The following is a 14998-nucleotide window of genomic DNA, read 5'->3' on the forward strand; positions in this document are numbered from 1 at the left end:
ACAGAAAAGATGGCAAGAGCCTAGGAGGTGTGCAGGAGCAGGTGGGATCCTTTTGGTCTCAGTCCTAAAGCAGTCCAACAGAGAAAGATGCAGGCATATCATTTGCACATGCAAATCCATTTCTCTGACCAGCAAAAGCAATGCAATGGAGGAGAAGCAGCCTTCATTGCCTCTAGGAACTCTGAGTTCTTGGATCTGATTTAGCAGAAGACATCATAAAACAATCCTGTGCTTTCCTCAGTTATAATCACTGAATGCTTTTGTCTTTAACCTCTCCATCTCTATATTTTTTCCCACTCATACAGAGGCAATGAGTTATTTACACAAAGCAAAAAAAATGAAGTCAATTTTCTCTTTGCAGGTTGCAAAACCGTGGTTCAAGGCACATGGACAAGTGAGCTCCTTTGGGAAGTTAATATTTTTCAGCCTTTGATTGTGCAACTACAAGCAAAGACAAAGCAGAAGAGGGTTACCTGTCAGGAAAGGGAGCAGGCTGTTAGCAGGGTTGCTCCTAATCCAGACACAAGAAATAAGAGAGGGGGAGGAGAGAAGGAAAGGGAAGGACACATTCTTCTCTTCTTGAAGCATATTTTCCATTTGTTTCTGAAGCAAGTTCTCAAAGTGGGGGGGAGGAAGAGTGTGAATACATGAAATATAAACAACATCATCTCTGCCAAATACATGTCAATACTGCAAGGCAAGCCAAGGAGAGAAATTAAACTTATCAGAAAGGCAATGAGGGACAAACCTTTACAGCTCCTAGCTGCTCTTTCCTAAATCTTTCCAAAGGTTTGATCAGAGTTTCAGTAACACTGAGCGCCTAAAGAAAAAAAAAGCATGGGTTAGGTTTCTGTAGCCATTGACAAGTCACCAGCAACAAAAAGACAAAGCAAGCAAGGTGTGGGGTAAGGGAGAAGCAAGCACGTTAGGAGTCTTCAATCCTAACCCAAAAAAATACCCAATCACATCTCTGAGTCCAGTCAAGCTTCTGAAATTCTCATCCCTTATATTTCAACCCATTGTCAGGAAAATCAAATGTGAAGCAAATGCAGAAAGGTCAGAAATGTACAGGCTGAAGCCAGACTGCAGCTGTTTCACTCGTGCCAGTCTTGCAGATCAGCCTGATGGTCTCAAAGACTGAACAACAGAGTGAGACACAGGACAAATTATTTCCATCTGAGGACACCCAAATGCCTGCAACAGCAAACACTATAAACAATTCAAAATAGACTACCAGTGGCAAATAATCCTTTAACCCACAGCTAAAGCCATGAAGCATTGAATACATGTATTACCAAATACTCAAAGTACATTAAGAAACATTTTAAGTTGACCTAAATTATAAAACTAAGAGGTGTCAAAGTCAAGAAACAAGAGGTTTAGTTGACTGGGTGAGCATCTAGCAGTGCACCTCTAAGAAGCAGCCTCAGCCATACTAAAGAAGAGGGGGGAAAAAAAAAAAAAAAAAAAAAAAAGGACACAATATGCCATTATGAGACAGAAAACTTCATTTTACTAGCCCTGGCCACCAAATACAGTTTGCAGTTCAGATGGAATTTCAGTGGAGATGAAGTGGGGGGCACTTGGGATTTGGTGCACACGAAGACTTAAAATGTTAAGAAACATTTTGACATTTCAGTAAAGGTTGGGATTTCTTGAACACAGCAACAGAAGCACAGAAAAGTTGGCAAGAGCCTGGGAGGTGTGGAGGAGCAGGTGGGATCCTTTTGGTCTCAGTCCTAAGGCAGTCCAACAGAAAAACGTGCCCAGGACTGGGGCTGTGCTGCAAGGAGTGAGGCAGAGCTCCTTGGAAGTCAGCCCTAGATACAACCGAAGGCTTTCTCCTCTCTTTCTTTTGTCCTCCCTTCAAATATGAGAAGTTTCAGATAAAACACTGTGGGCTTAAACCAGCCTCCTGGAACACTTCTGAAAAGCTCCTACCAAAAATCACGAGAGGGATGTATTAGAGATGTGGGACAACACAGATCCCAACAGTGCTGTCTGCTCCCACCCACCCCAGAGCCATGCAGGGCTTACTGTGGGAGTCATCCTGCCAACTCACCCTAAACTGCAGCAGCTCAGGCTTTTCAACAGCCACAGCAGCATGCTAACCCCTGTAGCTAACCAGAACCCCAAATACCTAGCAAGTCTGGGACAAACTGCATTGTTGTCAAGTCTTCCATGCAACAGATGCTTCCTAACTTCAAAGCACTTGTTCCCATGACCCAAACTTTTTCTGCCTACATCCATTTCCTGATTTTGGAGGGGAAAAAAACAAACAAACAAACAAAAAACAACCACCACCACCCTAAAGCATCCTTCCAAGTACCCTTGGTTGAAGAAAAAGAAGACTGCAACCTGCCAATTTTGTCTTTCAAAAGAGTACAGCAGCACCAGGTTAACCATGATGCAGGACACCCTTGCATTGGGCTGGAGGGTGGGGGAAGGACAACAGAGCAGCCTCTGCCACATCTCCAGCCCAAGAAAGAGATATCCTGAAGAGTTCATCCCAGGGTTTTGGGAGTGCTCTTGGTGGCCGGAGAACCATTTGTTCCCTGAGCTGCCTCTGCTTCCACCAAAAGAGAGCCAGGGCAGTCAAATGCCCCAACCAGGAGGAGAGCTGTGGTTCTGGGAAGGATCTTGCCCTGCTGACAGCTGTGCACATACATCCTAACTACTCAGGCAGTTACCAGGGGTCTCCAGGGCAGCTTTCAGGATACTCAGGTTTTCCAAACTTTGTCAGGTTCCCTAAACTTCCTGGAAACTCTTAGCAGCTGAAAAGAAACAGTCATTTGGAATTATAATTGGATCAAGCACCAGAAACAGTTTCCTGGGACACAGCAAAAGCTCCCGAGGACAGAAGAACCTCTCCTTGCTGACCACAAGGATTCTCCCAAGTCAGAGAAGAGAACTGCTTGTGGAACTCACAGAAAAGTCCTCATACATCACAGAGATTTAGAAGTTTAAACAATTTCTGCCAGTTTTATCTATATTGACAAAGTGAGGAAGAAATCTATGAGGCTTCCTCAGGGCAAAACTCAGGAAGGATCACACTAGCTAGCAGGCAGGAGTGAGCACACCACAGTTAGTGGATCATTTATAGGTAGCAACTGAGCTGACAAGTTCAGCTGGTGAAGGGCTTTGAACACAAATCTCATGAAGAATGACTGAAGGAACTCAAGTTGTTTAGTCTTCAGAAAAAGAGGCTGAGGGGAGACCTCATTGCCCTCCACAACTACCCCAAATGAGATTGGAGCAAGGTGGGTATTGGTCTCTTCTCACCTGAAATAAGTGACAGGACAAGACGGAAAGAGCCTCAAGCTGTGCCAGGGGAGGTTCTGGTTGGATACTATGAAAAATGTCTTTACAGAAATGATTATGAAGCATTGGTTGCCCAGGGAGGTGGTGGAATCACCATCCCTGGAGATATTTAAGAGGCTTGTGGATGTGGTGCTGAGGGACACAGATTAGCAGTAGTGGCTTAGCAGCAGTGGTGGGATTGCAAGCTCTAAGTGAGAGGCTGGACTTGATGATCTCAAAGATCTTGTCCAGCCTCAACAGCTCTGTGGTTTTGTGGTTTTACACAAGAAAGAGAAGCACAAAGGTTAGCATGCAGTGAATGTATACTGAACATGAAGCCTGTGGGCTCAGAAAGAAAACCAAAGCACCTGGATGGAACAGAAAGCAAGAAAATGAAGAAAAAGAAAAAAACAGCAACCAAGCCACAAGCAGAAGAGGCTGTGGTTTGTAAACCAGCAGGGCTGGCTGCAAATCACTTGGTCTGCTCCACTCCTGTGCAGCATTAACCATGGGAACCACCAGAGGAATTTGTTTGAAGCAGAAAATAAATCAAAAAGGGATGTTCCCTCAGCAACTGCCAACAAACAGATTCCACTGCTGCCAGCGGTATGATAAGGCAGTAACTCTTCATTAGAAGAAAAATAAGCCTCTCCTCCTTCCAAAAAAGGGAATTTTTCGTTTCAAACAACTTCAACTCTTCCTTCTCCAGCAGAATTCTGCCTGCCATACAGTATTTATGTTCCCCCCTTGGCTTTCTGTGTCAGGGTTAAACAGCAGGGCTCTTGAGTATTTCTTGGTGAAGTGAGATTTTGTAGCTCTTCGGTCATTCTCCTGCAGCTTCATACCAAGTATATATATAAAAATAAAAGAAGGCTATTTCCTCCTCACTGAACTGAGCATGCAAGGGAGTTTCTATGCATATAAACAGAAAGTGTCAAAGATATGACTGGTGAATTAAACAGTGAGTTATCAAGCTGCTCTTCTGGCCAGCAGGAATAAAACCAGAAGTTTTTTATTAAAATATTATTAAACAGGGAGGAATTCACATTGCTTACCAATACTTAGAATCCAGTGCTTGGCATGGAAAGCAACAAAAATATGTGTACTTTTCTATAGAACAGAAGTATTATTTACTACCCTGCTGCTCATTGTTAATTCAGTTTACTTACAGCTTGGGAATCCAAAACACCACTTTTTTTTTCTTTTCCTTTTAAAACCATGGATAACATCAGTAGACAAAATTAAAAAAAAAAAAAAGTAACATTATCTTAGTACAAGAACAATTTTCATTTATAATTTTAATTAATAATTTTTAAGCTAAGGATTGCTCAGATCTGTCATTATCACTAGCATCTTCCTTATGAACTAGAATCATGTTAAAATGTAAAATACCCATGAAGGGCCCTATTAGGCATTCAAATTAAATATTAATCAATGTAAAATTACACGTTCTTCCCTCTTTCAACTTCTGTCTTGACTCCTAAATTAAATTCCATCCCTCTAACTCCTGGCAGATTATGATGATAGGAACGTACTATTTACAAGGCAGCTCAAAATTCCTTTCTTTTCTTTGTAGCTCTCATCTATCCAAACCTACCTGAAAGGACACCATACTCAGTTCCAAAACCTGGCAGGCAAACTCTGCCAAGTGTAAGTGCTAAGTGAATCAATATAAAGAGGCCACTTCTCAGGCAGCATGATCTCAAGCAGCGTTACCCATGGCAAAATCTCCCAAATGCTTTAAGAGAAATTTAACCCAACATGCTTTGAGTAGACAGTCTGGACCTGCTTATGCTATTCCTGTTCTATTGGCTGCACCTATGGAAAAGTCAAAGAATTAACTTGATTACAAGCCTGCCAATAAAATCATCATTGACCTCATCACCTCAGAAGATCACTGTATCCAACAGCATCTGGAAGCAGGCTTTCAGCTTTGTGTGACCTAATTCCAGATGCCTTTACAAAACTCCATCTGCTCAGACAGAAAAGTTGTCAAGAAGGGTGATAGGTTTGACTCTTCCAGCTCCTCACATTAGGTCAGTTTGCAGGCACAATGCCACTGTCCAGGATTGGAGACTCTCAAACCCCTTCTGGCTGTGTTCTTCAAAAGAAACAAGCAGCAGGCCATAGATTAAGGGGACTAGCCCACAAAGGCACAGACTAAATCCATTGGCAAGTGCCTTTACAGCTGTTTGCTTCTTCATCTCTCAAATCAACAAGATCCAACAGGTACCTTAAGTGCCAGTCCATAGGATGACTCCATTTAGTATGTCACTTCCTCCCTTCTCAGAGAGGGTAGGAGTAGAGCTGTGTAGGGAGAAACTGCTTCCCCAAACACCTCCTGCTGTGCACGGTAACCTGACAGCACCATGCACCAGCATTCGATGGCCCTCATGCTTTCCCACCCTCCTGCAGGAGGCAGGAGCAGCCTCTCCAAGTTCTGGCTTTCCTTGCCGACACATCCAGGCTTGTCTTGCAGAGAAGGAAAGCTGCTTGTGCACATTGTCAACCCACCAGAGCTGCCCCAGAAGCTCAGTCCAGCCCCTGTGGCTAAAAAGGCCAGACCAAAATAAGTTAATCAAAATGTGTTTTGCCTACTAGACAAATGCAGCAGTGGCCTCCCAGCTTTCATCCTGAAGACCCTGGTCTTTACTGAAAGAACTGGAAATGACACATTGCTCATCAACAGCTCTGGTGGTGAAGTAAAGGTGTGCTGACTGCTCCATTCTGAATTTAAACATTCTGCCACAGTCAGCAAGAAAAGAAGGACGACACAGACATACACCTTGCTACAGACTGCACGGTGCAGAGTTCCCAATTCTCATCCCTGGAACTGGAATGCAGATTAGATGCCAAACAGAACAGAGGGGCTTAAAGTTCTCAGGAAAGACTTGTTTGTAGACAGGGGCAGGATTGTTTCTCCCCTCAACAAGGCAGGGGGAATTTGCCAGTCAGTAGAGCAGAGCTCATGAAACTGAGCAAGTGTCAATGAAATTAGATCCGGGAAGGAAGTTCTGCCCTGGTGAGTGCAACAGAGAATGCAGAAAGGAAGACATACCTAGCAGGGATTCAGTAACAAAGCTGTTCACACTGTTGCTAAATAAAGCCATTTACTTTATTAGAAAGATACTTGCTACCTACAGCTGTGCTTCTGCTTACAGAGGATAGAGAGCTTCTGTTTTTCCTAAGAAATTGCAACATTCAGCCTAACAAAGCAGCAGATCCTGGTACCTCCAATGTTGGGGGAGAGAGAAATACAGAAAAATTGGGGTTTCCTCCAAAAACCTTTGCTGCTTCACAGAGTGTTCTGCTACTGAAAAGCCTGAAACCTTGCATTAGGTCATTTTGCAGACACAATGCCACTGTCGAGGACTGGAGACTTTCAAACCCCTTCTTGGCTGTGTTCCTCAGCAGCCTGCCCTAGGTGATCCTGCCTTGGCAGGGGTGTTGGACTAGGTGATCTACAGGGGTCCCTTCCAACTCCTAACCTTCTGTGACTCCGTGACACTAGCTGTGACTTGCCAAGCCTTCCTCTGTTTTCCTCCCACGAGAGCACGCCGTACTCCCAGCGAGCTGCACAGCCAGCTCTCCTGCCGGATGTCCCGCAGAGAGTGGCATACCTCTAAGCGCTTCTGTTGTGTTTAACTGGATGGCCGATGAGTGCAGGCAGTGCAATCCACACCCAAAACTGCTTTGTTTTCAAATGCAAGTTTTCTCCTTACAAAAGGCTCTGGATTTTCTCACTGCTCCAGAGCTTTCCCTGTAGCTTTCGATCTTAATCAAAGGCTCTTAGCCATACATTAGGACTACAAACAGGAGTGCCTGAGGTAGGTTTTGGGATTAAAGGGACTAGAGTCTGTAGACTAAAGGATTTTTAAGGGGGTGTCACAGCACATTAATACTTCAGTGTGCACAAGCCCTAAAGTGGTGATATCCATTCCCCTGGATTCACTTACTAGGGAAGAAGCCATCTGGTAACAAGAGTCTGGCAGATAACCTGTCTTGGAGACAATCTCTCTTGTGCATTTCTGAGATGCCAGGAGGCACCTGTAACAAAAGAGATCACCTTCCTCTTAGCTACTCTGGAAAGTTACCCCCTGTTTGGAAAGATGACAACTTTCTCAGAGTGTTCCAGGGCTAATTTCCTAAGCCCACCGATCCACTGCCCCACAAACTGCGACACAAGCAGAGCTATGCTGCTTTAAAACCAGCAGCCTGGGCTTACAGAGAGTATTACAGCAAGACTCCTTGGTCTCTCCTTCTAGTCAAAGGTTAATTCCTGGTTATTGGAAGTTCATGACTGATCTAAAGGACAGCTTAAAATGCCTCCTATGACACAGCTGCTATGCTGTGCTCTGCTCAGACTGTTTGCATTGATTCACTTGCCATGAATTTGCTGGCCACAAAAAATAAGTTGGTATCGTAAGCAAGCAGCACAAACAACAAAACAGTTCATATTTTTTAAAAAGGGAGTTAGATGAAGACAGGGGGTTTTAGTAAAGAGGACTTACTAAGAGCTACTTAATAGTCCCAGCCTTTGAGTAAGTTTAGAGTGGAATACACTTCATGAGAATAAACAGAGAAGTACTACACAAAGCCATAAACATAACGGAAAGCTTCACCAACAGCACCCAATCAGCTTTTCCTCATCTGAAGTAGAGGAAGGCAGTGGATAACTCCTCCCAAGACAGACATTCCCCCTGTGCAAATCCAGTCTGCAAGAGCTGAACAGGGTGACTCCAGAACACCTATTTGGTTCTCCTGAGAATTACTTAGAATCAAAGAAGATAATTTATTCTATCCTCACAGTGTATAATCTCTTCTGTACTTCCACTGCACGCTTTGAAATCGGTGCTCAACAAAAACCTTAACAAAGAGAAAAGGCTGCTCAGGAAAGGAAATGTCCATTGTTTAATGGACTTTTAATGGATTGTTGTCTTTGTTTAATGCCATTTTCTCCATGCATGGCAAAGCTCACTGCTGTGCAGAAAGATGCCACTGAAAGGCGAGGAATTTGAGAGCTAACAACAGCTTCAGTGTTCAGCCAAGAATGAACTGCTCAGTTATTGTCAGCACTTCCTCTGCCACAAACACTGGTGTCATTAACAACCAGCACAACCCAAACTGGGGACAGCTTCACAATGCAAATTCCAAACATTTCCCATTGATGAAATAACAGAACGAAAGCTCTCTGGTGAGTTATGTTGATGCAGGCGAGAACACAACGTCATCTGGAATGGGGGGAGAGGGAATGCTAGTGGTGAGAGAACTTCTCAGCCACGTTCACTCAAAGCTGAGGGATGCACCCACCACTGGCCTCCTACTGTTTGGGATTTTTTCTATTGTATAGGCAACAGTGATCTTTTATAGTACAAATTCTCCCCCTCTGCTCTGCTCTTTGTGACACCCCACTTGGAGTACTGCATTCAATTGTGCAGACGCCAAGGCAAAAAGGACACAGATCTGTTGGAGCAGGTAGCCACAAGGACAATCAGAGGGCTGGAGCATCTCTCCTGTGAAGACAGGCTGAAGGAATTGGGGCTGTTCAGCCTAGAGGAGAGAAGGCTCCAGGGAGACCTTAGGGCAGCCTTCCAGTAAATGAAGGGAACTACAGGAAAGCTGGAGAGGGACTTTTTATAAATAAAAAGGGGCCTATGGTGATAGGACAAGGGGCAATGGTTTTAAACTAGAGCAGGGTAGATTTAGATTGGATATTAGCAAGAAGTTCTTTATTCTTAGGGTGGTAGAACACCAGAACAGGTTGCCCAGGGAAGTGGTGGACCCCTTATCCCTGGAAGTATTTAAGACCAGGCTGGGTAAGGCTATCAGCAATACATACCAGTGGGAGGTGTCCCTGCCCATAGCAGGGGGTTGGAACTGGATGACCTTTAAAGCCTTTTCCAAGTCAAGCCATTCTATGATCCATATGCATACATACTGCACATAACATTAAAAACCAAATAAATAAATCAGACATTCCATGTCAGGAACCACTGAGACATAGAGATGTGCCTCAAGTAGTCAGAGGTCCACATTTGTGTTCCCTATTCTGATTGTCATACAACTGCCATCTCACATCACACAGAGGAAAAGGGAAGGCTGTGCTTAGAGACACAGCAGCAATTGTTCTGCTTGCTTCCAAAAATTGTCAAATGTTGTTCCTGAGAAGTTCTATTTCAATTGTGCTTCTCTCTCTGCATCTGAGAGGTTCAATATGCTATTGACAGCCTGGCTTTTAAGAAGCAGCCACCAGTTATTGTCTTCTCCACTGACTGGGCAAATATACTTAATAGTCTGCACAGTGAGTGGACTTAAAGATCTGAACACAGAGAGTACTATATAATGCACTGAACTCTTGAGCAGATCTTGAATGCATCTTATATATTTTTTTTTTTTTTTTACCCTGAATCAGTGACTAAATCAATAGATCCATCACACAGACTTCTTTGGATTACTGTGAAAACAGAAGATTTATGCACAAAGGACCAAAAAAAGCTCAAATTAGTACCACCATCTTCACAGCAAACTAAACAGTCACTGCACACAAGGTAACAGCAAGCTATTCATGAACACTGGGTTAAGAGAGCACTTAACCTGTGAAAAAAATACTCAGGCACTGAAATACCTCACTGTAAGAGGTAAGCATAAGTATAAACAAGTACATGTACATATTTGCATAGATTATTTAAATTCTACCTTTAACCTTTGGAGTGTATGCCTCTGAACCTTAGCAACTGCTTTTAACTTCAGAAACCACAACTGGGAAACATCTACCTTTCCTTTTTTTTTTTTTCCTTTTTAAAGAGGAAGAAGAGGAGGAAAGAAGAAAATAATGATTTAACTGAGATATTTCTTCCAAAAAAAAATCCACAGAGAAACAGTTTCTCATGTTCCTGACATGTGTTGGGAATAAGCCATGAGAAGTGTAGGTGATTCATAGATTGGTTTAGGTTGGAAGGGACCTTAAAGATCATCCAGTACCAACCCCCTGCCATGGGCAGGGACACCTCCCACCAGCCCAGGTTGATCAAGGTCCCATCCAGCTTGGCCTTGAAGACCTCTAGGGAGGAGGCATCCACAGCCTCCCTGGGCAACCTGTTCTAGTGTCTCACCACCCTCACTATAAAGGATTTCTTCCTATTATCCAGTCTAAATCTGCCCTCCTCAAGCTTAAATCCATTCCCTCTCATCCAATCACTACAAGCCCTCATGAAAAGTCCCTTCCCCTTTCAGGTACTGGAGTGCCACTACAAGGTGTCCCCAGAGCCTTCTGTTCCACAGGCTGAACAACCCCCAGCTCTCACAGTCTGTCCCCATAGGGGAGGAGGAGGAGTTATATTTTAGGATGTATTTTAAGTGCAAATTTAATTAATTTACAATATGGTTGTGAAAAAAAAAAATAACCCTTCTCTCAATGATCTTAAAATATACAGCAATATCTGCAATGGCCTTAGCTCTACAACTAGTCATTGATTTCTTTAATTTTACTTGATGTGACTGAAATCTATCTGGAATTCTGCACAGACACTGAAGAGACCAGTCAGAAACCTTCTGGTCATCTTCAAAAAATAGTAAGGGGAAATAAAGAACATCCTTAACAAAGACAACTGAATGCTTTTGGGGGAAAAAAAAAAAATCCTGATGACTATTTTACATCTTAATGGAAAATCTCTGGATCCCTGACATGATTCCAGACATCTGTGAGTGCAACATGCCCTAACATGCTGCATGGGAGTATCCCTAGAGCTCATGCCACAGTTATCCATGGAGAAGTCTAAAAAATAACATCATACTAGCAGCTGCTGGCAATGATCTTTACCAGTCACCACAAAAAGACTGAGAAAATGGTGAGAGACTCGCAGCCAGTGTGAGAGCAACTCACTCTCGAAGCGATATAGAACATGTGCTAGAGCAGAGATGCAAAAGGCCATGCATCTGGTCACTCAGAAAACAGATTCTCCTTCTATTTGGAAGTAAATATTTGCCCCACAACATTTTATCCTCCCCTGTTCTTCATCAAACTGTCACTGTTCTAACAAATACTGCATTTCAGCCTTCACTTTTCAAGGCACCAATTGGTTGGCTTTTAGGGTGGTGACAGCTCCTGTGCAAGCACATGATACCAAAACCACAAGTAATACTGGTTTGTGGTCTCCACGCTAAAACCAGAGGTGTTTGACTGCACAGCCAGCCAGCACTGCATTCTGCACTGCCTGCTCTGGTGGTCATCTATCACTGCTGAAGACTGGGTCATACATCGTTCTGAAATCCTGGAACTGGCATCCCTGGTATCAAAATAGCACAGAAAAGCATGGGATAGGCTAGAAGGGATTTTTCACTGTAACACTTCTCAAAGAGGTGCATGCAAATTCATGATAATAAAATACAGCTAGGGATGGCAGGGAAAAGCTGAGCAAAGCAAACAGAAATATAGAGACAACAGAAGCAGCATTCAAATATACTTGAGCAAACCCTTACAACTTGGCAAAACAACTCAACACGCTGGAAAATTGTCTCTACTATGTACAGACAGCATTCTTCAGGACCATGTAAGCAACCACACAGGTACTAATTCTGACCTAAGCATGGTTCCAGATCAGACTAAGATATCAGGGCATTTACAGTGAGGGTGGTAAGACCCTGGAATAGGTTGCCCAGGGAGGTCGTGGATGCCTCTTCCCTGAAGGTGTTCAAGCCCAGGCTGGATGAGGCCTTGAGCAACCTGGGCTGGTGGGAGGTGTCCCTGCCCATGGCAGGGGGTTGGAACTGGATGATCGTTAAGGTCCCTTCCAACCCAAATTCTATGAATCTATGACATAACACAGCACACTCAAGGAATCATGACAATTATTTGACTCAGGACAGGCAGAGTTAAAAAAAAAAAAAAGTTAACCCCCCCCCAATGTTCACAAGGGCTTCTCTCCATTATCTGAGTACTCCTGCACTGCAGGCACAGAACACAGATTACTCTGTTTCCTTTCAGCAGTGCCAGGTGGTCACTGACTTAAGGAAGATAAAGATATAACCACATGGCACATACTGAGGAACACAATTGCTATCTAGGCAGATGGAAGAGCAGTTCCTGTCTGCAGAGCCTGACCACGCTCAGAAGAAAATGGGGTACACATCAGCAGTTCTAGGAATCACTGCTGGGCATGCAATGCAGAGGAGAACCACAGTACCACCCAGAGAGAAACTCCCCAAATTATGGACAGCTCAGGCAAGTGAGCCAGCAAGGTGTATTGCAGAGCCCACAGTGCAACCAGCCTGACCCATGTTACACTGAAACCCTAAGCAGTCCCATGAAAGAGGAGCACTCCCTTCTGTACAACAGATCAGCTAAATGTTTGCAGATGCAACTCTCCATCGGAAAGGTTTTTAAGTCTGCTGTGGCATCCAGCCAACAGATTGCATCCTAAATGCAAGTGTTGGACCTGGAAGCACAGAGATCCTGGCACCCCGTGTGGCCAGCTTCCCATCCTTGGGTGCTCTGCTGTGGTAGAAGGCTTTCATCTTGCTTTTTACTGCAAATGGTAAAGAGCTTTGTGACGGTTCTCCCATTCACCTCAGCCATAATTTATCTGGACAGTTCCATTTAAAACCAACTCAGTTATCTGTGCTTACCAGAAGAGCTTTCTTCTTTCATGAGAACTAGCTGCTGTCTGACACCTTGGACTACACAGAGACCTTTCACTGTTATTGATACAAAAAGCTTGGTGGTTAACAAAGCAGCAAAGCCATTTTAACTGACTCCTCTCTTACTCTTTCCCATATACACAATGCTACAATTTTTATTGCAACTCACCAAAATTTCTCTTTGTTCTTCCAAATTTTTTAAGAAGTTTGAAAATTCATGAAGTGATGCATCTGGAAGGCAAAAGCAGAAGAAAAGCTTAATCGTGTCGCAGGATGGCAGAGTCCAACAGAGCCACTTACACTCACTTCTTACCTACCTATGCATCTTTCATCATCTGTCTCTGCATCACCAATGAATTCAAATTTGAAGTCTCTTAGAGAATGGGCAAATTTTCTCTGGGCTGCTGAGAGGTCTGCAAGGAGGAAAAAAAAGTACAGATTGAAGGCTAGGGAATCATATAAGAAGGCTGGAAGATGCCACTTACTCCTAGAACAATCAATTTGGGAAGAAATTCTTAAAACACAGGTCTGCCTAAGGACTTCAGAAGACATCCAGTATTGTCCAGCCCTCTTCTGGTAATGTGTTGTGGAGGTTTCTTTACACAAGGCTATAGAGAAGCAAGGAAGTGTGAGCGTGTGTACAATATTGACCTAATCTTATGCTTCACTACATCACAATTCGGGCCACAGGCCATACAAACAGATCTGTGACTGCAAAAGCTCAAAGCACAACCCTCAGAGTAAGCTGTGCCTCTTGTCTTACTCTGCTAACCTAGATTCACTGCTGGCTTTGTCAGCACACACCTACAGCTTCGGATTTTCTACATGCTGTACACAGGCAGCTCTGCTAGTGAAACACTTATATATACATAGCAAATTTTAAATTGTTTAAATAGTTGGAACTAGAGATTCAGTTAAGCTATGCCAAAAGTTAGCTAAGGCAACACTCAAGTCAATCTCATACAATAACCATTTTCTTCAACCCAATCTTTACCTATAAAGTGGTTGAAAGTTCGGGGTTGGAGGGCTGCACTGTGCTTCCAGAAGGATGCAAATCAGCCTCATTAGTCAGCCACAATATCAGCATTATAAACCTTTATTAAGATTTACAAAGCTATAATAAGCAGCATACACACAACTTTCTGGTGTGCTGACATGTGCAGGTTGGGAACATCACAAGCTCTGGAAGGATGAACTCACTGATAAAAAAGGATGCAGGTCCTGCTGCATCTCTGCTCAGTAGTAAAGCTTTTACTTGTATTTCTGTTGCCAGCCAAGGTTAAGGACTGCTGGAAATATTCAGTTAATCTATAATCTTTTTCTCATCACATGCAGTTCTGAAGGGATATGAACAACTCTTAACAGACCAGCTAAGCATTCTGTCCTTTAATATTAACTCAAGCTAAAGGGCTACAAACTTGGGCTTTCTTTGTTGATCTTTGGCTGGTGGCTGTTGGTTTGTTTTTTTTTTTCCTTTATTATGGTTTGGTTTTATTACTATTTATTTATCGTTTTGTTTAGGGCTGGGGTTTTGTTGTTGTTTTGTCTGGTTTGGGTGTTTCTTAAACAAAAGCAAAACAAAACCCAGCACAAAGCAACTTGATGATAGGTCCTGCATCCAACACATGATCTATTTTTTCCTGTATCATAGTCAGCCAGAACTTTGACATCATACAGCACTGCATTGAAAGTTCAGCTCAACCACTTAAAAGGATATGCCACAAACACTCCACAAACAGCAAGAGAAAAAACAAACTAACAAAACCACAAACAAACAGCAAGAAAAAAGCTCCAAGCAGTTTCTTTCCATTCCATACTCTTTTTATCCATTCTCAGTCCTTTCACACACAGGATGTTAGGGACTGGAAGGGACCTCCAGAGATCATCCTCGTTATCCTGTAACACAGCCAAACTGCCAGGTACTTGTCTTGCCTCCCTTTTGCAACTGCTTCTACAGCATGCACCCTTCAGCACATGAAGCAGCAGGATGCTGCAGGAACGACAAGGCTGAAGGGAAAAGCAACAACTGCCATGCAAAAGCAAACATGGGTATTTTAAGTCA

The 14998-nt window shown here is 43.3% G+C and overlaps 1 protein-coding gene across 1 annotated transcript in view; it reads right to left on the reverse strand.

The window, feature by feature from the left end:
• ARHGAP10 (Rho GTPase activating protein 10) overlaps nucleotides 1-14998 on the reverse strand; it is a 126133-nt gene that overhangs the window by 82309 nt on the left and 28826 nt on the right. The window contains exons 2-4 of the mRNA XM_054392430.1: nucleotides 13254-13349; nucleotides 13106-13167; nucleotides 749-820 (exon numbers count right to left, since the gene is read on the reverse strand). Of these exons, the coding sequence (XP_054248405.1) occupies nucleotides 749-820; nucleotides 13106-13167; nucleotides 13254-13349 (230 nt within the window). The remainder of the gene's footprint in view (nucleotides 1-748; nucleotides 821-13105; nucleotides 13168-13253; nucleotides 13350-14998) is intronic.

Source organism: Indicator indicator, chromosome 25 (assembly GCF_027791375.1).
Source record: "Indicator indicator isolate 239-I01 chromosome 25, UM_Iind_1.1, whole genome shotgun sequence".
In the NCBI taxonomy this organism is placed as follows: domain Eukaryota; kingdom Metazoa; phylum Chordata; class Aves; order Piciformes; family Indicatoridae; genus Indicator; species Indicator indicator.